Below are 24,526 nucleotides of genomic sequence, written 5' to 3' on the forward strand. Positions count from 1 at the left end.
TATAAATGCTACAAAATCCACCTTCTTCACACTAAATGTATCCAGATAACTTGACTGAGGTATACCATTTGCAACTGGTTGCGGTGCATCCACTGCCATATCTTCTTCAGAATTGTGGCCTCTTGCCCCTTCGACTCTCTTCACCGCCTCCACATAGGAGATGTGCTTTACAGCCACGATCCTTGACATACCAACGTCTTTCACAGCACTCAGGGAATTCGGGAATATGATCCCCACCACAGTTGCAACATTTTACATTCACAGACCGTTCAATAACATATTCCTTCCTGCCTGCAAACATTTGACACGTGGCCAAACTTTGTACATTTCTTGTACTGCACAAACGCTCTTACGGCGTATCTTATATATCCCAGCTTTACATAGGATGGTAGATACTCTTCATCAAACATCAATAATAGAGATACACTTTGCTCCTTTTTAGAATTATCCATACGGCTCAATCAACGTGCATTAACTACTCCTGTAATTCTTTGCCTAAGATATCGATTGTCAATATCCAACGGGACGCCAGAGATAACACCTTTTACCTGTGCCCTGCTCCGAAAATCAAAGCTGTTCACTTCATGCACCGATAACGTTGCGAGCCATAATGCACGTTACTTTTGCTCTTTAGATACACACAACATCAACACCACACCACTCTTGGTTACTTTGACTGCGTCCACGTTTCCCCAATGCCTTCTTCACCATCCTTGTGTCTTCAAAAGGGTTTCCTCAAATGAACAGTCTTATCCAAAATACATACTCCAACAAGCAACGATTCACCAGACTCATTTTCCACGACAATTGTATCCCTTTTTGTTCCATTCTTGGACTTCACTGTTGTCCACTCATCGTTCTCACTAACTGTCCTCAACGAATTAAATCTTCAAAAAAACACTTCTGCTTCCACCATCTCAACTCCAAACTCACTACACCAGTTTGAGCTTGGGACATTTTCGAATTGGCTCTACACACTAGACGCGTGGGTGTATTTGAACGTTGAGGAGGAACACTGTCAAAATAACAAATAGATTATCTAAATAGCCTATTCACTACACGCCTATAAGGACAGTGTCAATAATTCCTAACACAACTGAGTTTAGAGAGCCTTGGCACAACATGTCACTCCAGCATAATCTCTGCTGAAAATGAGCGACCAGGGCCACGTTCAGTAGCCAAACGTTGTCGAACATTACAGATAGAAATTACATGAATAGAGCCAACATTAGGGTCGGCTCCAGGAATAAGTGACAAAGCAGTTACTTATGTCCCCAGGCCGCTAGGAACTCATTCCGGGTTTCAACTTACTGTTGCGAGTTAGAGTAGTAGAATGCACAAGGTGCACCTTCGACATTTGGTTGTGCATCAGCAATTTTTATATTGGTATGTCGGTCACTGACATCACTCAATTAGCAATGTCAGCAAACAATTTCAAGATTGGTAAATTAGTCTAGCGGTACTGACAGCGGCACAGAGGTCACGCTCACTCATCAATCTTGAACATGGCATAAATCCTGGCAAAATGTGTAGAATTGCAGGAAATTAGATTTAAAATTGTTAAAATTATCTCTGCCCCATGGCAAAATGTCTAGAATTGCAGGAAATTAACTTTTAAACCTAAATGTCTCTCCAGCATCAAGAGGGAGGCCACTAAAAGACCAATTAGCTAAAAAAATAAAAAATAATTGGGCTGTCTGTGTCAACACAGCCTAAATGGTCTGTGAGGCATGTTTGTTCTAGCTTACATAACATATTTATATCTGGAAGTTACAAACCGTTGTTTCCTGCTGAACGCACCCAAAGTATCGACCAGAACAGGCTAGAGGGATACTTCGGGATTTTGGCATTGAGGCCTTTTCTCTACCTCCCCAGAGTCAGACGAACTAGTGGAGGACATTTTTATGTCTCTGTGTCCAGCATGAGGGAAGCTAGAGGTAGGTTCGCGAGCAAACGCTAACATACTGGACACAGAGACATAAAAATGGTATCCATGAGTTCGTCTGACTCTGGGGAAGTAGATAAAGGACATCTTTACAAAAATTCCAAAGTATTAAAGCCTAACACTGTGATAATCCAAAATGCACATAAACTGTAATCATCATTTAACATTAATATCTCACTAATTAATCAATACTTCTCAATAGTTGTGTCAATGCAAAGGCTATTACATTTCACAATATCAGGACATAATATCACATAAACATTTAATGCTGTAATAGGTAACTTTCTGGGCAACCCACTAAATTCACATAGAAATCTGTGCTGTAGATCTGTCATTCACATTGAAAGCAAGTTTAGGAAGTGGTAGAACTGTTAAATTACATTTCATTTGCTTGTACAGCAGCTTCAAACAGCTGAAAATACAATATTTTTGGTTATGGAAAATATTTTTCACAGCGGTTTAGAAGGTACAATGATTTTGTAAACTATACTTGCTTGTTTTGTCACGTAAATTGAAATTAGGGAAACTATTACAATTTTAGCAACCAGGAAAAGGCGGAGCGATTTCTACCTAGCACATCTTTACGGGATATAGATATTAGGAAACACACCGCTCAACATAAAACAGGCCTAATGAAGATAACTTAATATGGGTAGGCCGTGACTAACCTCACCTAAAAGTTGGATGCGATCTGCCAATTCCAAAGAAAAGCATTATTAAGTGCCTGCACCTGCTGGATAACTATGTGGGTGTGACCAGTATGTGAGCAATCTGCAGCAAATCAGTCCAATCTACAAACAATCCACAGTGAGTGAGCTACAGTTTGGCGATATCAAATTTATACTCTAATTTAGAGTATAATTAATAATGACTAATCATTTAATTTAGAGTCTCTAAATAGTGTTACAATTGGAATGTGATTGAAATCGTTAGACAAATGAACAAACAGTCTGTGTTTGGCGCTAAAATAAGGAATGGGGTGATGCAATAATGTATATAAACCCTGGATGTGAATAATATGTATTGGCCAATGAGAGTCTGAAGCCACTGGTAGGCCATATTGGCACTCCCCAGATGAGGAAGTTCTCCACAGGTTTGAATGAATTATTTAAATGTTTCAAGGACAAAATTACATATACCGGGTATTTCATTTTTTTTTACTGGGGACAGTAACATTAAATATATATTTTTAAATGTACTTGTTTTAGATTTTTTTCCCCATTTTGGTTAAGCTCAAATTAAATATAATTGAAACATTAAGGTGTCTGTAAAATAATTACTGAACTTTTCTTCTTTTTTTTTTTACATTAATGCATTTCTATTTATCCAGTAAGCATACCACCCTGCATACCACTGCTGGCTTGCTTCTGAAGCTAAGCAGGTTTGGTCCTGGTCAGTTCCTGGATGGGAGACCAGATGCTACTGGAAGTGGTGTTGGAGGGCCAGTTGGAGGCACTCTTTCCTCTGGTCTAAAAAAATATCCCAATGCCCCAGGGCAGTGACACTGCCCTGTGTAGGGTGCCGTCTTTCGGATGGGACGTTAAACGGGTGTCCTGACTCTGAGGTCATTAAAGATAAAATCACATGTACTTAGATATAGCCCTTCGTACATCAGCTGATATCTCAAAGTGCTGTACAGAAACCCAGCCTAAAACCCCAAACAGCAAGAAATGCAGGTGTAGAAGCACGGTGGCTAGGAAAAACTCCCTAGAAAGGCCAAAACCTAGGAAGAAACCTAGAGAGGAACCAGGCTATGTGAGGTGGCCAGTCCTCTTCTGGCTGTGCCGGGTGGAGATTATAACAGAACATGGCCAAGATGTTCAAAATGTTCATAAATGACCAGCATGGTCAAATAATAATAATCACAGGCAGAACAGTTGAAACTGGAGCAGCAGCAGGGCCAGGTGGACTGGGGACAGCAAGGAGTCATCATGTAAGGTAGTCCTGAGGCATGGTCCTAGGGCTCAGGTCCTCCGAGAGAGAGAACAAAAGAGAGAATTAGAGAGAGCATACTTAAATTCACACAGGACACCGGATAGGACAGGAGAAGTACTCCAGATATAACAAACTGACCCTAGCCCCCCGACACATAAACTACTGCAGCATAAATACTGGAGGATGAGACAGGAGGGGTCAGGACACTGTGGCCCCATCCGATGACATCCCCCGGACAGGGCCAAACAGGAAGGATATAACCCCACCCACTTTGCCAAAGCACAGCCCCCACACCACTAGAGGGATATCTTCAACCACCAATTTACCATCCTGAGACAAGGCCGAGTATAGCCCACAAAGATCTCCGCCACGGCACAACCCAAGGGGGGGCGCCAACCTAGATCCCATGGCACTTATCGTAAGAGTAGGGGTGTTAACCCCAGTGTCCTGGCTAAATACCCAATCTGGCCCTCAAACCATCACGGTCACCAAATAATCCCCAGTTTACGATTGGCTCATTAATCCCCCTCCTCTCCCCTGTAACTATTCCCCAGGTCGTTGCTGCAAATGAGAACGTGTTCTCAGTCAACTTACCTGATAAAATAACGGATAAATAAATAAAAATATAGTTTCCAAAATATATTTCACAACGTGGGGAAGTGCCAAGATGGAGGATCAGTGGCTTCAAAACAGCTCCCCCTGATCGTCACCTACTGTGGGTATTTAAATCATTAGTGTCATGTCCCACTTGGTGGAGCTCTTCCTGTGCGTATCATCACATACACTTTTTTTTTGTTTGTTGTTGACCTGTTTCAGAGTAGGCCTATTTTAGAGGAAACACAACAGTTTATTTCATTCCGAAACCGCATGGGCACCAACTTCTGGTTCAATATATAATTGAAGATGGCAGGTGAGAGATGTGCTTGGCTATTCTGGTAAATTAATTGATACAGCCTGAAACTAATGACTGCAACATCGTGTGAACGTTCCTCACGAGCCAGTGTTTAATTAAATTAAATTTGAACTTTTTCTACTGGTTGTCCGTGGTGGTGGACCTTCAGTTTTTAGAGCGCTGGTACTGAAGTAGAAATGTCTACGATCATCTGGCACATGCGTAAAAACCATGTCAACACCTGCAGACTTCAGTTAGTATGCGTGCATGTAGGCTACTTCCGTCTTTTGCACCTGCCTTTGGTCATGAGCAAACACGTGTGTACGTGTTGCATGCATACTAACGGAAATCGGCAGTTAATTACATGGTTTTACGCATGTGCCAAGTGAAGAAATGTAAACTTCAACACTGCACAAAAAAAAATTGTAATCCATACTTTCCTGCGGATATGTCTCAAATTGGGAGCGGCTGAAGGACAAACTGTATAGCCAACTGCTAGAGTAAGCTCAAATATAATTTTATTCAACATTCTGGCTTTTAAAGAACAGTTTTTCAGTCATTAGTTTTGGGTGTATACCAACTAATTGTACATTACAGCCTGATTTAGTCAGACTAGTGCTTGGCGAACTAATGTAATTCAGAGAGGGCAATACCAAGGTAAATATTAAAAATATTGTAATTGAGGGAAGCAATTGAACGCAGATATATAGCCAATAGAGGCTCAGCCTTGTTTTTGACTCCATTCACACAATGGCAATTGTTATTTCCAGTCTGCTCTCTTGTTTGATGTCGCCATCCAATGTATTTGTATCTTAAGTACTTAATCTTCTGCCCATCAGTGGTTGGGAGTAAGTCCATCATTTCTGACCTGCACTCAAAATATGCAGAAAAGACATGGAATGAGACCTTTAAACTGGTTCGTAGGTGTATGGTAAGTATTAGTGAAATATTTCTGAAACGTTCCTCCAATGTCATATGTTTCCCCTAGCCCAGGTTCAAGACTGAGTTTCTCAGTCTAGCAGTATAACACTAACTTATTTACCAATCTGTTTCTGTGCCTGTTTGGCAACACTTTTTCCCACGTCAGAGGGTATGTCAGTGAATTGGTAATGCATCATTTGCTGAGCAGTGCCCGTGTAAAAAATGATTGAATCCAATTGTTAGACGTCTTTGCCTGACAAGGTCAAGTTAGGATGTGTCAGTTATCCTGTTAAAGCTTTAGTTCTGAAAATATTTGTTTTGTTTTAGGTGCCAAGCTTAAGTTATGTTTCAGCCATTGTGTAGGAGGGAGATCCCTAGATGTGTGCAGGAGGGCATGAGACAAAGGGATGCGTAGTATCGGTGGAGGAAGCTGTGGGGGTGCCCATGGGGCTGGAGATCTGAGGTGTCCGGTGAGAGAAAAGCAGGTTGCGGGTTCCAGGGTCAGAGTAGCACAGAAAGTGTTGTATGCTGAAGCAGTGTAGCGCGTGTTAGAGGAAGATGGGTGAGAGTGAGGGATCCTGAGAGGGTTCCTCTTGAGTACGCAGAGAGGAATGGGAATAATGTGGGTTTCTTAGCATTCATTGCTGTTGTTGTCAACTGTACTGCAGAAATGGGACTGTAAGTCACAGAAAATGGAGGTTGTGGTGGCAGCTGCAAAGAAGTACTTGTTATTGTTAGGTTTTACTGCAAAATAGTTGCAAGGGGGGGGGGGGTTGAGTGGTAAAGTTCTGTCCTCCCAGACCATTGGCCTGGAGTAGGATTAGAAAGGATTAAATCGTGGAATGGGGTGTTTTTGGGCTAGTAGTTGGCAGGGAAATGATCCTTTTCCCCAATTTTGTATTACCGGAATTGAATGTAGGTAGGCCATGGCTGACCTCACACTCCAGTACAGTAGGTGGCAGCGTATGCACCTAAAAGTTGGATGTGAGCCACCAACCCAATCCTGAAGAAGGTGTGCTCCCAAGGCAATAACACAACATGGAATCCATGTTTGGCTTTGATTTGGTGGTGGGGTGTTAGCATCTAACAATTGGATTGAATTATTTCCTGGGCACAGCTTGTCGACGCATTCCCTACCGTCCACTGACCACAGATATACCCTCCGACATGGGAAAAGCGTCGCCAAACAGGGAGACGCAGGTAGATAAGTTAAACATTGGTTTATTGTTTTTCTGCTAGACCGAGATACAAACTCGATCCAGAACATGGACTAATCTTGGTTCTCAGTTGAAGCTCTTTTAACGGCACTGCCAATGTGTGTAACAGTCCTCACGCTCTGTCTACACGTTAATCAGTGTGAACAGAAGCTTCAGCATTGCTTGCTGTTTGGGGTTTTAGTCTGGGTTTCTGTATAGCACTGTGTGATATCGGCTGACGTAAAAAAGTCATTTAAATTTACACCACTCCCAATAGTATGGTAAATAAATCAATATGCACTACCGTTCAAAAGTTTGGGGTCACTTAGAAATGTCCTTGTTTTTGAAAGAAAAGCAATGTTTGTCCATTAAAATAACATTGATCAGAAATACAGTGTAGACCTTGTTAAAGTTGTAAATTACTATTGTAGCTGGAAATGTTCTTTATTAAAAAAAAAATATTTAATGGAATATCTACATAGGTGTACAGAGGCCCATTATCACCAGCCATCACTCGTGTTCCAATGGCACGTTCTGTGTGCTAATCCAAGTTGTATCATTTTAAAAGGCTAATTTATCATTATAAAAACATTTTGCTATTATGTTAAACTGTTGTGCTGATTTAAAGAAGCAATAAAACTGGCCTTTAGACTAGTTCAGTATTTGGAGCATCAACATTTGTGCATTTGATTACAGGCTGAACATGTCAAGGAACTTTCTTCTGAAACTCATCAGTCTATTCTTGTTCTGATAAATGAAGGCTATTCCATGCGAGAAATTTCCAAGAAACTGAAGATCTCATACAACGCTATGTACTACTCCATTTCACAGAACAGCACAAACTGGCTCTAACCAGAATAGAAAGAGGAGTTGGAGGTCCTGGTGCACAACTGAGCAAGAGGACAAGTACTTTAGTGTCTAGTTTGAGAAACGGACACCTCACAAGTCCTCAACTGGCAGCTTCATTAAATAGTACCCACAAAACACCAGTCTCAACGTTTACAGTGAAGAGGTGACTCCGGGATGCTGGCCATCTTGGCGGCGTTCCTCTCTGTGTTCTTTTGGCCATCTTAATCTTTTCTTTTTATTGGCCAGTCTGAGATATGGCTTTTTCTTTGCAACTGCCTAGAAGGCCAACATCCCAGAGTAGTCTCTTCATTGTTGACGTTGAGACTAGTGTTTTGCGGGTACTATTTAATGAAGCTGCCAGTTGAGGACTTGCTCCAGATACTCAACTAGTCTAAAGAATGCCAGTTTTATTGCTTCTTTAATCAGAACAGTTTTTGTCTGTGCTAACATAATTGCAAAATAGTTTTCTAATGATCAATTAGCATTTTTTAAATAGTAAACTTGGATTAGCTAACACAATGTGCCTTTGGAACACAGGAGTGATGGTTGATGATAATGGGCCTATGTAGATATTCCATAAATCAGCCTTTTCAAGCTACAATAGTAATTTACAACATTAACAATGTCTACACTGTATGTCTGCTCAATTGTTATTTTAATGGGGGAAAAAATTATTTTCTTTCAAAAACAAGGACATTTCTAAGTGACCCCAAACTTTAGAATGTTATATAAACTCAGCAAAAAAGAATGTCCTCTCACTGTCAACTGCGTTTATTTTCAGCAAACTTATCATGTGTATATATTTGTATGTACATAACAAGATACAACAACTGAGATGAACTGAACACGTTTCACAGACATGTGATTAACATAAATTGAATAATGTGTCCCTGAACAAAGAAGGGGGGGCACAATCAAAAGTAACAGTCAGTATCTGGTGTATCTGGCCACCAGCTGCATGAAGTACTGCTGTGCATCTCCTCCTTATGGACTGCACCAGCTTTGCCAGTTCTTGCTGTGAGATGTTACCCCACTCTTCCACCAAGGTACCTGCAAGTTCCTGGACATTTCTGGGGGGAATGGCCCTAGCCCTCACCCTCTGATCCAACAGATCCCAGATGTGCTAAATGGGATTGATATCCGGGCTCTTCACTGGCCATGGCATAACACTGACATGTCTTCCAGGAAGTCACACACAGAATGAGCAGTATGGCTGGAGGGTCATGTCAGGATGAGCCTGCAGGAAGGGTACCACATGAGGGAGGATGTCTTCCCTGTAACGCACAGCGTTGAGATTGCCTGCAATGACAACAAGCTCAGTCCGATGATGCTGTTACACACCGTCCCAGACCATGACGGACCCTCCACCTCCAAATTGATCCCCTTCCAGAGTACAGACCTCGGTGTAACGCTCATTACTTTGACGATAAACGCGAATCCGACCATTACCCCTGGTGAGACAAAACCGCAAATTGTCAGAGAAGAGCACTTTTTGCCAGTCCTGTATGGTCTAGCAACTGTGGGTTTGTGCCCATAGGCGACGTTGTTGCCGGTGGTGTCTGTTGAGGACCTGCCTTACAACAGGCCTACAAGCCCTCAGTCCAGCCTCTCTCAGCCGATTGCGGAAAGTCTGAGCACTGATGGTGGGATTGTGTGTTCCTGGTGTAACTTGGGAAGTTGTTGTTGCCATTGTATCGATCCTGTGTGTTACACGTGGTCTGCCACTGTGAGGACGATCCTGTAGCTCTGTCTTAGGCGTCTCACAGTATGGCCACGATCACACAGGCACCACTTGCTCCTCATCTCCCTGCAGTGGCTCTCATCAGTTATATCTTTGATATTGTCAACATAATTACATTTTCATACATTTTGGAGTAGAATGTCTGACCTCAGTCATTCTACCAAAAAAATATCCTGGGGGTTATGCCCCGGACACATTTTGCTGCGGGGGTTAAAGCGACCATATATTGGAGTTCTTTTTCATTTGAAAGTAGAGGGCCTTATGTTTCCAGAACCGTATTGCGATTAAGAATCGATTCACGTTTAGATGGCGTAGTTGGCTGCCAGAACCAGTTTACCTCTGAACATTACATATAAGGAAGGGTCTTGGATGTTAATGGAGTAGGCTAGCCTTCACTCCTTAACAGTACATCTTGGACTAATGTTTCACCAAACTTGTCTTGAGGACAAACATCCGTGACCGTTCAGCCACAAGACTTGAAATTCCTTCCAGATGTTGGCATTCCAAGATGATTTTTAGCCAGATTAGTATAACTCTACATAAACGACTGGTCCCTTATTTGACTGAGTAACTGGTATGATCTGTCACCAAAAGGAATCATTTCCAGTATTAAGTGCCACCCCCTTCCCAACACATTACCCAGATCTATCATTGTTTAGATTCAACGTCAGTGGGGGTACAATTTAAAAGCTCTTGTTTGTCGTTTTAGAATGGGCTGAAAGGTTTTTGGAATTGTGTCAGTTGGACACTGCTTTCTGGACTCTGACGAATCTATCTTGATCCATCCATGGCCATTGTCCAGTTGCACTCCATGACTGGGGATGGTTGTGTGGCCTCTGAAAGAAGTTCAGCTTGGCAGCAGTCAGTCTCCAGGGCCTGTTGGGCGTGGGGTTGAGTGGTTGTTGGGCGGACAGGGATGTGCGGTCCGAGGGGATAAGGCAGCTGGAGTTGGGCCGGGGCCATCTAGATGTCTGCCCTCAACAATGCTGCTCAGTCTTAAGCCCTAAGTTCATTCAGTTCCTAAAGACTCTCAATAGATGCGCTTTCTAAAACTCTGTCATAGTATGTAGTAAGTGCTTTCTATCAGGATACTTGAGCTGCTCAAAAATGTCTTCATCTGTATTTTATAGGACAAATCGAGAGGCGACACCAAACCCTGTGAACCATTGATTAGGTGTCTGAAAATACTCCATGAAGCACTGAATGGTAAACAAAACATAAGCTATTTGTATTCACAACATCAGCTAAGTTCAATCTTCTGCATAGACTAGTGTCAGATGCAATGCACTCCATTCCAGTTGAAGGTCATCATGCAGAATTATGGTGTCTGCCATTTGTTGTATGGTCACTTCACTCAAATTATAACTTTTTATGAAACATTTCCCAAACCGTTTTCTGTTCCAGTGTCGTCTTTGAGCGCCATGGTATCACGGTTGGAGATAATGGCCAAACAGAGAGGGTAATATGATAATTTTGTCATCTGTTTTCATTCTGTAATATAATGCCTAGACTTTGTGTCCCTCTACTGGATAATCCAGGGACCTCTACCCATTTTGAATGCTCCAAATCAGTGCAGCATCTTTTGAGTTTCCAGATTTTTGGATCGAAAGATTCTTAGGCCTGTACAGTATGGAATTAATTTGATGCTATACACTAAATTACCTCCATTGCACTCTTGGTGTTTTGCAATGGCGTTTCTCATTATTGAGCCTTGACCTCTGTTTTGTACAGGATGGGGTCCCACCTGAGCCCCACTGAGACAACCTGTTACCTCACAGCTGACATGTTCTACCTAGAGGTCCTACTGCTGCCTGGGGGAGAGGTGGAGGATGTGAAGTTGGCCCAACATGGAGAAGCCCCTGTGGTATTAGACTGATATTGTTTAATTCCTATATAGGTAAACATTTTGTAATGTTTCAAATTACTCATGTCACTCAAGCCAATGTTTTTTGTGTGTTACAGTCAAGCGAGTCACTTCTTCAACTGCTAAAGTAAGATGTAATACATATGGTCTGACTAATACAATTTGTCAACTGAGGTCACCTGACATTTATTTTACCAAGTTCTAACAAAGTATACATTGTTGGCACTTCAGATTACCCCCATCTGTTTATTACTGCACAGGTCAAAGAAGTTTGAAGAATTCTCAGTGAAACTGAAAGGCCTTTTTTCCCTGTACAGCATCCCTGGAGAGAAGTACTGCCTTTTTACCACTAGTTGATATTCAATGTCATTGGTTAAGCGGCATGATAACAGGACAGTCTAATATCTTTTAGTGAGACCAAGATCAAGGTCTACACAGCCCTTCAGTTCTTGGGGAAAGATCTACAGAAGATATCCCATTTGCCAAGGTTAGTGAAATGTAATAAGAATGGCCGAAGTTGAATAGAGGGAATTGTGACTCCTGCATTTTGCTGTGAGAATTAAATAACCTAGAGGTTGTCTTGAATGAAATCCTATATCATTGTGTTGAAATATTCACATGTTTTTTATCCTCTCAGAGCATTAAGGGAGTGCAATCTTCAAGTGGACATGATTCTCAATGGCAGGATTGGCTATCTTACAGCAGGGAGCGAAGGTAGGTTACTAATAAAGGGAGCAAGACCATTAGCCAGAAAGCCCCTAGTCGTTCCTTTAGCTGCTCGATCACCCTCAATGACTAACAGAAATATGCTTTTTTTTTGTGTGTCTGTCCTATTCAGGTATCCCAATGACTATCCAATACTACATCAGCCCTTCTGACATTCTGTTGGAGATGTCCGATTCAGGTATGTTTTGGAACATTCGCAACTGCATTTGAATGCTGTTTCTTAAAGTGTATATATATAATTAAGTACTGTTGTGTTCTGCTATGGGGTTGCAGAAAGGGGCAGTGTTGGCCAGTTGGCCTTGGTGACAGTGGGGCCAACTGACTCTACACACAAGCTCCAGATGGCATCTGTCATCCCACAGCCACCTCAGCTTGACGCCCAGGGGTAACTATCTCAATGTCATTATATTACTATTTTCAAATGATGCATTGATATCTGAGGTTTTCTAAGTGCAGACATGGAATGTTGTTGCAGTCTACCATTGTTCAGTCCTCTCTGTGAGGTGCTCTCTGAAATGATGCCAGCCTGCTTCCAGCTCAAACTGCAGCCTCCCCTACCAATGCTCTCTTCCTTTGTTGAGAAGCTCAGCCAAATTACAGGTTTGTATGCTTTGATACTCCTTTTTAGCAAGATTCAATTGTGCTTATAGTCTTATCTGTGAATAAATGGGTCGTCTTGCACTGTAATTCACATTGGGATGATACCAGACACATTTCAATTGAACACATTGTTGTACAACTTCCTTTCTTGTGATCAAACTGCTACTGTTTCCTAGATGTTGCCATAGCTGATGCTGACCTGCAGTGGGCACCTTTTCCCCAGTTGATGATGACCTTATTAGGGGAGAATGGTGGCAACAAAACATGGGATGGCCAAGATGCCCACTTTCTAGTGGTTTGTGTGTATATATGCTTAAACCAAAACAGATTTTGAATGCTTACGGACTTATAATTTTGCTCTACAACGTATGCTGGCACTACCGGTATATCATTGACAGCTGTGCACAGTGAGACCTACACCACTTTCTTCTACTCAGCATTCCATCAAAGGTAATCATTTTGACACACCATCCAGCCCCTCCCAGGTAAAGAGATACACAGCTATGTGCTGCCGGGGGCTGCATGGGAAGAAGCTGCCCTGAGGGGGGCGCTGGTGAGTACCATTCCCTTTACCCACCCCGCCCATGTCCCTGCCCTACTGGAGCTGCTCCGCCACCAGTGTGCAATTAACACTCTACTGGCCAGCTGCATTACCTCTCTCAGGCCTAGCCCAGGTAAGTGAGCAACTGAGCATACATCAGGGTTCTAATCCTACAATCCCCAAATGTCACAGAATAATATTTAGTTATTACATGGATGGTATCTAATGTGTCATAAGGATGCAACCATTCATCAGATTACTTATGTCAAACTGTTCATACGAGTGAACATTGTTGACTTGGCTATAACCAAACCCCCTTTTCTAGGTCCAGTGTGTGACCTATACTGCGAAGTCCTCCCTGAGTCAGGTTCCAGCCTCTCTGTGACCTTTCACCTATCTGACAGTGACTCTCTATCTGTTTGTGAGTATTTGTTATCTCTACTCTGCAGGGGTCAGTTTAGCGGAATCACAATACAGTATGTTACACTCCATTTCTCTACTCAGGGTTTAGTGTGGTGTATTGTTGTCTTGCAGTGCTGGTGAATGTGGCAGACTCCCGGAAGCTCACCTGCAGTCTGTTTGCAGTGGGGTCAGAGTCAGAATCCATGGATGAATACGTCTCCAGAGTCCTAAAGAGGTTTGAGTTTGTATTCTCCCACTAGGTCCATCATTTCTCAGTCATACTGCTTAATTTTGTCTCTAGGCAGAGACCACATTCTTACACTGAGAATTTACTCAATGAGTTGTTGGTTATATGTCTTCGATATTCATCGTCTTGCTCTTCTGATTCAGATGTATGTCTATTCCTGTGACCATGCGTGCCTTGAATCGGAGGCTGTCCAAGAGGACCTGTGGAGAAGCTCTACCTGCATGCTCCGCCACCATATCCACTGCAGATGTCAGCCCTGCTTCTCCTCTCCCCATGTCCTGTGAGGCTGACGGCAGTCTCTCTTCTGGCTCTGGCCTGGAGTCCATTGGCATCCCTACTACCTCCTCTACTGCTGCCGTGTTCTCCCAGGATGCAATGGGGCCGGATACCACCGCAACGGCGGCAGAGTCTGCCTTCTGTCTGTCTGTTGCTGAAGTCAATACAAACCCTACTGCCAACCCTTACCCCTGTGCCTCGGTGTGTGTGTATTCACATTGGATGCACAACAACCATCTCCCAGAACTTATCTAGTCAGTTTAATGCGTGACCCTCAAAGGGGCTAAATTTTTTAAGTGATATTTTTATTGAATGGTTCTAAAAAATAAAGTATTTTGACCTATTGGTTGTTTTGAGGTAGCCTTCACATCAGCATAATAGGCTTTTAAACGATAATTACTTGAATATAAAGTAATTGTACTGCTTATAACTGTCCCTGCCAAAAACATATTTTAGAAAATAAGCAAGCCCTTAGCACTGTTTCACTTTGTTAGTGGGCTTCAGACGTCAGCGTGTTAAACTTCACATATTACTCTAATTTATGACATGTAAACCTTAGACCGTAGCATACACTGTGCATGCATTTGTAATTGCTTTAAACCACAATATGAATAGTGTGTATTTCTAAAAACTCCTCTCTCTATCATTGTGTGCGGCGGTATCAATTCTCAGACCAGAGAACCGGTTAGTTACAACTGTTTTTATGGTCTTGGCTGCAGTTTCCTTTTATTTGTTTTATTTACCTCTCACGCTCGCCTGCACGTGTCAGTAAAACTCTCTTAAATGAAGGATGTAGAACACATTCTTGGTGTAGATTCCAGTGTGGCAGCAATGGTTTGCTGTAAAAGGTTTGGGGGCTTGGCATTTGATCCCTTCAGAGACAGACAAAAATCAAGTAGATTAAAAAGAAATCGCCATTAGCAAATGGCAACAGCTAATCTTCCTGTGGTCCGACACAAAACATTAGACAAACAATTTAGTAACTTAGACATTACAGACTTGAATGCATACATTACTATACACACAAACTTACTAGACAGTTCATTAGGTACACAACCCCGTTCATGAAAATAGATCACGCCTACAGACGTGAGTCACGTGGCAGTGGCTTGCTATATAAAATAGGCATCGAGGCATTCAGTTACTGCTCGATTGAATGTAAGAATGGGCTAAAATTAGTTACCTAAGCGACTTTGAGCTTGGTATGATCGTTGTTGCCAGGCGTGCCAGATCCAGTACATCAGAAACGGCCGCCATCCTGGGCTTTTCATGCACAATAGTGGCTAGAGTTTACCGAGAATGGTGCGACAAAGCTAACAGGCGGACCACAAACAGCGCAGTACAACACTAGTGTGCAGAAAGGTGTCTTGGAACCTACAACTGGATGGACTATTGCAACAGATGAGCGCACTCCTCAGATGAGTTCCACTCCTATCAGGTAAAAACAAGAAGCAGCTCCAGTGAGCGAGCCCTATCGTGCATACATTTATTTTGTCCCAACACCTTACCGCTACACCTGGCTATCAGCGGAGCCTTGTCTGGCAGCGAAACAGTTTACTGCATTTAAAAAAAACAGCTGATATGGCTGACTTGCTTAATAATCAAATTTGGTTTCTACTTACGATTGAAATGTACAAACCATGGCATAATGGGACGAAGAGTGGTTGAGGCAATCCGTAATTTTGATTAAGACACTGAGCGAGCTAGGACGAACGTAGTCAATATAACTATTTGTTCAGCACCTTTGAAATGTACAGCGACAGAATTCAGAACATGGGCCGTTCTTACACTATTCTACCTGTCCACCAAGTCAGATTCGTAGGATAAATAAGGGGGGCATATAAGCAGACAAGTAAAGCTCTTACAATATTTGATGATGACATTTCTCTAAAACAGGCTATATGCTACAGGTGCACCACCAAGTCATAACAGTAGGCTAAGTTATAAGGGGAAAGGCACATGGGCTACTAACAGCTTACTACACAACATACAGTTAGTATTAGCTAATTAGCTAGTAATATCTCCCTTGCATATTAAATCATTTATGAAGCAGCATACAATACATTTTTGAACTCACCTTGTTGTGCTGTGCTCACTTTAACAGGCTTCATGAGCAAATTTCTGTCATCGAACTTTGTCATCAAAGTCTCGCATTCTCTGGATCTATGGTGCTCTCAAAACAACTGGGAAATAACAAGGTTGAATCATGATGACGTCAGGGATCTTCACATCGAAGCTCTAGAAATAGGCATGAGTTCCTGACTTCCAATTCTGAGTTGGATGACCATTCAAAACATTTTTTCCCGGTCGGAGCTCTTTTTTTTTTAGAGTCCCCAGTTATTTTGGATTCTGAGCACGGCAGACGTCATGCTGGATTGACAGCATGGCCCACTTTGAATGTTTATCCTTTTAAGCTTGGAAAAGAGATCCTTAGACCTAGACTTGGACAACACACCCACTCCACTGAATAGGCTAGTGATTGCAATGCTTACAGTTAGCCACTGATTCCATCCAAACCACTAATTGATGAATATGCGATTTCCAAATTGTTGTGTAATGTTTGTTGCGTAATGGCGGCAGGTAGCCTAGTGGTTAAAGTTGTAACTGAAAGGTTGCAAGATCGAATCCCCGAGCTGACAAGGTAAAAAGCTATCGTTCTGCACCTGAACAAGCATATGTGACAGACGTGACAGTCTGGAGACGCCGTGGAGAACGTTCTGCTGCCTGCAACATCCTCCAGCATGACCGGTTTGGCAGTGGGTCAGTCATGGTGTGGGGTGGCATTTCTTTGGGGGGCTGCACAGCCCTCATGTGCTCGCCAGAGGTAGCCTGACTGCCATTAGGTACCGAGATTAGATCCTCAGACCCCTTGTGAGACCATATGCTGGTGTGGTTGGCCCTGGGTTCCTCCTAATGCAAGGCAATGCTAGACCTTATGTGGCTGGAGTGTGTCAGCAGTTCCTGCAAGAGGAAGGAATTGATGCTATGGACTGGCCCGCCCATTCCCCAGACCTGAATCCAATAGAGCACATCTGGGACATCATGTCTCGCTCCATCCACCAACGCCACGTTGCACCACAGACTGTCCAGGAGTTGGCGGATGCTTTAGTCCAGGTCTGGGAGGACATACCTCAGGAGACCATCCGCCACCTCATCAGGAGCATGCCCTGGTGTTGTAGGGAGGTCATACAGGCACGTGGAGGCCACACACACTACTGAGCCTCATTTTGACTTGTTTTAAGGACATTACATCAAAGTTGGATCAGCCTGTAGTGTGGTTTTCCACTTTAAGACCTCCATGGGTTGATAAATTTGATTTCCATTGATAATTTTTGTGTGATTTTGTTGTCAGCACATTCAACTATGTAAAGAAAAAAGTATTTAATAAGAATATTTAATTCATTCAGATCTAGGATGTGTTATTTTAGTGTTCCCTTTATTTTTTTGAGCAGTGTATATATGTTTATGTTCAATGGCCCATGAGCACCGATGCGTTTTATCCATTATTTCTATTCACATGACAAGGAGTGAAAAGGATTTTCCAGTAGATTGTCGACTTGATTCATGATGATGACTACTAGCTTGCTAGTTAAGATTTTGAAAGTGTAATGTTGACATGATCAGTCCAATCAAAGCTAAGGTAAATGACCTTGAGCCTTCTTGGATGGGCACTTCTAATGTAACTATTGCAGCACCCAAGGGGCTTGAATTTTCAAGCTCTACCTGTTAATTTTGCGGCGATGTAGTGTCCCTATGAGTGACAGAACACTGAGCCAATCACGGCGCAACTAGAGAACTTTACCAACCCTTACGCTCCGTATTTTCCCGTTGGCTGCCTCACCACCACAGCAAGCACTGAGCTAGGCTGAAACCATGTTCAGGTTTTATTCTAATGCAGGCGTCATAACCAGCCATACAATTACGCAATATATGTCACAACAGCTGTAAAAATGTGGGTCATGACAGTGTTATGACCATATTATAACAGATTATGTCAGCTGTTAAGACATATTATGGCATGGTTATGACCGTGTCATAACGTGTAATGACGCTGGGTATCAAGTAAAGTGTTACCAATTATTTTCCTTATTTCTTTTAAATTATGTCTTGGGAACAATTGAACAGACACACACTTCAGTATTTCCGTGATAAGTGTATAAACATGGATTGTGCAATTCAGCAAACTTTTTCCCATGGTCAGTACAACACAAAGGCCACAGGGTGTGATACCTAAAGGAAGTTCAATGAACGTTTTGGATGATAGAAATATCATAGATATTTATATATCATTGATATTTCCTATTCCTGTTTAAACTTATTAACAATGGAACGTTTCCAATAATAGATTTTTATCACTTGTTATCTGCTCAGGAAAGTCATTCCCATTAAATACTGACACTTGAATAGTGTCCATGTCCACGTATAGTAAAAGAGCCTGGTCATGCGGGAAATTAGTGGTAGTACTACCAGAGTAGTGAATTGTCACAAACGTAGACAGAGGTCGTGTCTGAATAGCCATACTAGCATACTACATACTTAAACTGCACACTAATTTCAGGGTTTGATCTACTAAAATTCACTAATCTTTTCCGACTCACGTGTTTTTACAACAGCTGATAATAAGATAAATTGACCGGCTGTACAAAAATGAACGAATGGCGGAAATCAACGCAATTGCCCATTTATATAACGCATGTCACATACTATACATTTTTATTTTTTGCAAACTATTTAGAAGCTAGTATGAGTATTCAAACACAACCAGTTATAGATATGTACATATATAGCACGTCCTTCAAATCACATAGTGCATGTCCAAAAGCTAATATGTGCTCATCATAGCCTATCATGCTGTGCAATGCCAATGTTGTATCATTTGCTTAATGTAACATTTTGCCTAGGTTATTGTATACTGAAGGGGTTCCCTCTGATTTATTTCATCATCTCCCTTTAAATAAGGTGCACTGTCTCTTTAAATCTAGACTAGCGGAGTGCGTTTTCCCTTCATTGCCAAAAGTTATTGGGTATGGTTCTGGACGCCTCCATGACTGCACGCAACCCGCAACAGCTGGTTGCATTTAGGGGGTTTCATTTAAAACGTATATTTGATATTATTCTGATGCTGGATTTATTCGAACAATGCAGACCCAAAGTTATGGAGTTAAACAAACTATTTTGATAGAGAAGTTACGCTTCCCGTACCGTCTTGGAAACTCTAATCTGGATTGGTTTGCGTAAAAATCGAAACGTCTTCTATCCCCGTTATTCTGTCAACATCTGGATTAACCATTCGATGACAAATATTATTTTAGAATTTCCTTAGTTCTGTGTGATCATTTCCTTTTTCATATATGATAGTGTGTGGACGCTTATCCTGGATTTGTGCTTTTTTGGATACCAATGAGTTCTGCATGTAGATTATGCATTCTTTAGGATGGGTGCGAACAATGGGAAACAGTATGGAAGTGAGGGTGAGTATTTGGAATGCCCAAACTTTGAAGGAAACATTCGCCAGGTTAACCAACTACTGAGAACGAACTTATCTTTTATGAATTCAACATTGATGGGTTTGTATTAGAATATAATGGAATCTTCTGTGCTGTTCCACAACTGAATTAATTAGTCTGATTTCAGAAGGCCTTTATCCATCCTTGCTTATTTAATAGCAAATATTTTGTTGCATAGAGCTTTCCTGTACCAAAAAGGCATGTCAGGGTGTTTACTCTTAAAGTGAAGTAGGCTATAACCAGTTATATGGCAGACATATCTTATGCACATGATCATTCCATCTAGTCTATAGCCCAATAGGCCTTCTGTACCAGGTGAGGGGACTTTACTGTATGGGAAGTAAACATCAGACCTCATTGCATAATAATGACAACCTATATAATGGGACATAAAAAAGATGAGATAGAAGGACTGTTAATTGTGATAATAGCCTATGTTGTCTTGAAAAGTTACAAGATACCAATTTTGTGGAAGGACCTATGGGCTCCTGAGTGGCACAGTGGTTTAAGGCACTGCATCTCAGTGCTAGCTAGAGGTGTCACGACAGACATCCTGGTTCAAATCCAGGCTGTATCACACAGCTGGCTGTGATTGGGAGTCCCATAGGGCAGCGCACAATTGGCCGAGCATTGTCTGGGTTTGGCCAATGAAGGCCGTCATTGTAAATAAGAATTTGTTCTTAACTGACTTGCCTAGTAAAATAAAAGATGACCCTTACATCCAAATAGCCTAATTTCTGACTGAGACACATACCATACACAGCAGTTTAAAGTACTTAAGTTAAGTTGTTTTGGGGGTATCTGTACTTCACTATTTATATTTTTGACAACTTTTACTTCACTACATTCCTTTTACTTCCTACACTCCATACATTTTCCCTAATACCCAACAGTACTCATTACATTTTGAATGTTTAGTAGAACAAGGAAAATGGTCCAATTCACGCAGTCATCAAGAGAACATCCCTGGTCATTCATACTGCCTCTGATCTGGCGGACTCACTAAAGAAATGCTTTGTTTGTAAATGATGTCTGAGTGTTGGAGTGTGCCCCTGGCTATCTGTACATTTCAAAAAATGCAAGAACATTGTACCAACTGGTTTGCTAAATATAAGGAATTTGAAATGATTTAGACTTTTACTTTTGATACATAATTATATTTAAAACCCAATAGTTTAGACTTTTACTCAAGTAGTATTTTACTGGGTGACCTCATTTTCTATTAAGGTATCATTACTTTCACTCAAGTATGACAATTGGGTACTTTTTCCATCACTGACCATACACATACCATAATTTCTCTACCAAGGTCAAAATATAGAAATCTACAAAGTATGACTATTTGGGATATTAATTTACAGTACTTAATTACGTGTTCAATTGTTACTGTGTTCTAGATTGGCATATCTCATCAACTCTTGCCGAGTTCAGCACCTCAGACCTCAAGTCTTCTCCCTCAGATTTTAACAGACCAGTTTATTAGACCATTTGTGGTTCACTCCTTATGTAAATACATATTTTTGTGTTACAACAGAAATCATTTGGGAGAGAGAATCATCTTAAACACTACTTGGGTGGCTTAGGATTCATACCTGTTCATTTTGCTCCACAGGAGATGACTGAACTAGCCTATGTTTACCGAAGGGATGTAGCCTGTTGCACAATAAGTTGCATGCAGCTCCGCTGAAAACCTTCAAACAAGTTATGCAGTAAAGCATTAATATTAACATTAATATTAAGGCTGTCAAACAGAATTGTATTAATGTGTTTTATAGAGTGTATTTCGGTCCATTTACACATCTGTTTCCAAGTGTCCCCCACAATAAATCACACTTCAGTAACTAAAACTGAGCAATGCTCTCCCAACACATTATATAAGCACAAGACAGGAAAGGACGTTTTTTTCCCAGAAATGTCAACAAGCATTTCTCAGGTGCCTTTCACAGGTCCACTTCCTCTGAATGTGTCAACTACGTACTGATATTTCCCTCCAAGGACAGGAATCACGAGGTCGGCACAATTTGTAAAACTCTTATATGCTTCTCGTCTTGTTAAACTAATGTTTTCTCCAGTAATATCTCAGCAAAGACGGGGGGGGGGGGGGGGGGCTTTTATCAATTAGATTTGCTCACCTTCTGCGTCCTCTCTCCTCCGACCTCTCTTGCCTCCTTTTGAAAAAGGTCAAAGTTAATCGAGGAGAGTCGACGAAGAGAGTGAACATGGATGGAAATGCGCTTGCTTGAAATGAGACGTTCCTTCTCCACTCACGCGCCATTAGGCAAATTACGTTTACAGGGGTGGATCCCAAAACAAATGTGTAAAGTGATCAAAACTAATTAAGTTAGTTTTATAGATAAAACAATCCATAGAATATTGTTTTTAAACATCTGCATGTTTTTCTCCTTTGACAAAACAAAAGCTCATTCAAAGGGGGTGTGGCAGATTTCAAAACTCTTAAGCATTAGGATAAAAAAAACAAACTCAAACTTGTATCTCAAACATGGTTGCTACATTACAGAACATGATGTTATGTTGGCTCATTGGTTGAGCTGACCAATCAGCTGTCTACTTAAATTAATATTTTTTTACGATTGGTGTATGCCGTCACCAACACAGAAAATATGATTTTAACATACTTTATTAAATAAAAAATTGGAAGGAAAACTATTTCACTCGTATTGTAATTAATTATAGGTCATATTTCATAGAAATCTGGAAACACTGGAGAGTTACTTTAACATCTATATGGTTCTCTATCATGATGATGTGACTCAATTTGGTGGAAACCATAGCAGATGTGCTGTCTCTATGATGTCACCACAATATGTTGCCGATATCATACAGCAGTTTGAACGTGAAAGACATATTAGTTGCATTGTGTGCGTGTGTGTGTGTGTGTGGGCATTCGTGTGTGTGTAGACTTTATGTGGGAGGGGGAAGTTGCACTTGAAAATTACTAGCCTGGTGAGGTAGGTTTTAGTATAGTCATTACAGATGAGGTGTTAAGACATCTTTGCCTTTTTCAACGGCTAAGCTGAACTGTGTCCTGGGGGCAGCTTTTTTTTTGTTGCACTTGCCATCTTCCAGCGCTCTTACTTTCCTCTCACAGCGTTCATGCATGTTAACCACATTTCTCTGGCGTTGTCTAGTCCATGTCCATGAGTGGCCTTGATGTGTGCATAAGTATGTGTACATAGGCGTGTGTTGTGTGGGTGTAACTGTTTGGGAAGACCTAGGAGGCTCTCACGCTGGGTGAAGGCACTGACCTCGCTTCAGCTCGGCAAAGCCACAAGGCTGCATTTATGATCTGACGGAGGAATGAGGTGCAGTAAAAAAAAATTATGTCCACTAACAGCCTCTTGGCCCTCAGAGAGGAGTGAGAGGAGATCATGTCATCAGCAGCTTTTCATGGAGAAGAAAACAGCTAGAAACCAACCATCTAGACTAAACTCACAGCATATACAGTGCCTTGCGAAAGTATTCGGCCCCCTTGAACATTGCGACCTTTTGCCACATTTCAGGCTTCAAACATAAAGATATAAAACTGTTTTTTTGTGAAGAATCAACAACAAGTGGGACACAATCATGAAGTGGAACGACATTTATTGGATATTTCAAACTTTTTTAACAAATCAAAAACTGAAAAATTGGGCGTGCAAAATTATTCAGCCCCCTTAAGTTAATACTTTGTAGCGCCACCTTTTGCTGCGATTACAGCTGTAAGTCGCTTGGGGTATGTCTCTATCAGTTTTGCACATCGAGAGACTGAAATTTTTTCACATTCCTCCTTGCAAAACAGCTCGAGCTCAGTGAGGTTGGATGGAGAACATTTGTGAACAGCAGTTTTCAGTTCTTTCCACAGATTCTCGATTGGATTCCGGTCTGGACTTTGACTTGGCCATTCTAACACCTGGATATGTTTATTTTTGAACCATTCCATTGTAGATTTTGCTTTATGTTTTGGATCATTGTCTTGTTGGAAGACAAATCTCCGTCCCAGTCTCAGGTCTTTTGCAGACTCCATCAGGTTTTCTTCCAGAATGGTCCTGTATTTGGCTCCATCCATCTTCCCATCAATTTTAACCATCTTCCCTGTCCCTGCTGAAGAAAAGCAGGCCCAAACCATGATGCTGCCACCACCATGTTTGACAGTGGGGATGGTGTGTTCAGCTGTGTTGCTTTTACGCCAAACATAACGTTTTGCATTGTTGCCAAAAAGTTCAATTTTGGTTTCATCTGACCAGAGCACCTTCTTCCACATGTTTGGTGTGTCTCCCAGGTGGCTTGTGGCAAACTTTAAACAACACTTTTTATGGATATCTTTAAGAAAAGGCTTTCTTCTTGCCACTCTTCCATAAAGGCCAGATTTGTGCAATATACGACTGATTGTTGTCCTATGGACAGAGTCTCCCACCTCAGCTGTAGATATCTGCAGTTCATCCAGAGTGATCATGGGCCTCTTGGCTGCATCTCTGATCAGTCTTCTCCTTGTATGAGCTGAAAGTTCAGAGGGACGGCCAGGTCTTGGTAGATTTGCAGTGGTCTGATACTCCTTCCATTTCAATATTATCGCTTGCACAGTGCTCCTTGAGATGTTTAAAGCTTGGGAAATCTTTTTGTATCCAAATCCGGCTTTAAACTTCTTCACAACAGTATCTCGGACCTGCCTGGTGTGTTCCTTGTTCTTCATGATGCTCTCTGCGCTTTTAACGGACCTCTGAGACTATCACAGTGCAGGTGCATTTATACGGAGACTTGATTACACACAGGTGGATTGTATTTATCATCATTAGTCATTTAGGTCAACACTGGATCATTCAGAGATCCTCACTGAACTTCTGGAGAGAGTTTGCTGCACTGAAAGTAAAGGGGCTGAATAATTTT

General features: G+C 41.6%; 2 protein-coding genes across 10 annotated transcripts in view; both read left to right on the plus strand.

The window, feature by feature from the left end:
- Window positions 1–4,547: 4,547 nt before the first annotated feature.
- Window positions 4,548–14,478, plus strand: zgc:111976 (Med1 domain-containing protein). Of its 8 annotated transcripts, none has more exons than XM_036944142.1 (17): window positions 4,548–4,595; window positions 5,612–5,703; window positions 10,610–10,685; window positions 10,884–10,938; window positions 11,211–11,343; window positions 11,442–11,470; window positions 11,604–11,675; window positions 11,756–11,830; window positions 11,981–12,057; window positions 12,182–12,247; window positions 12,343–12,454; window positions 12,545–12,669; window positions 12,846–12,964; window positions 13,145–13,343; window positions 13,536–13,631; window positions 13,745–13,847; window positions 14,003–14,478. In XM_036944142.1, exons 2-17 carry the CDS (start codon window positions 5,701–5,703, stop codon window positions 14,388–14,390), a joined length of 1,728 nt encoding a protein of 575 aa, XP_036800037.1. In that variant the 5' UTR covers window positions 4,548–4,595; window positions 5,612–5,700; the 3' UTR covers window positions 14,391–14,478. The 8 variants fall into 8 exon arrangements, with proteins under 8 accessions (XP_036800037.1, XP_021418504.2, XP_036800034.1 ...); XM_021562829.2 differs by lacking the exon at window positions 4,548–4,595 and adding an exon at window positions 4,619–4,790 and having other exon boundaries at window positions 11,661–11,675; XM_036944139.1 differs by lacking the exon at window positions 4,548–4,595 and adding an exon at window positions 4,620–4,815.
- A 3,054-nt stretch (window positions 14,479–17,532) lies between these two features.
- Window positions 17,533–24,526, plus strand: part of LOC110489875 (F-box/LRR-repeat protein 7) — a 37,669-nt gene continuing 30,675 nt past the window's right edge. The window contains exon 1 of one of the 2 annotated variants that reach the window (XM_021562831.2): window positions 17,533–19,606. In XM_021562831.2, coding sequence (XP_021418506.1) covers window positions 19,570–19,606 — 37 coding nt within the window. In that variant the 5' untranslated portion in view covers window positions 17,533–19,569. Of the gene's footprint in view, window positions 19,607–21,239; window positions 21,653–24,526 lie in introns of those variants that run through there. The other variant, XM_036944143.1, reaches the window with a different exon arrangement.

Source organism: Oncorhynchus mykiss, chromosome 15 (genome assembly GCF_013265735.2).
Source record: "Oncorhynchus mykiss isolate Arlee chromosome 15, USDA_OmykA_1.1, whole genome shotgun sequence".
Taxonomy (NCBI): domain Eukaryota; kingdom Metazoa; phylum Chordata; class Actinopteri; order Salmoniformes; family Salmonidae; genus Oncorhynchus; species Oncorhynchus mykiss.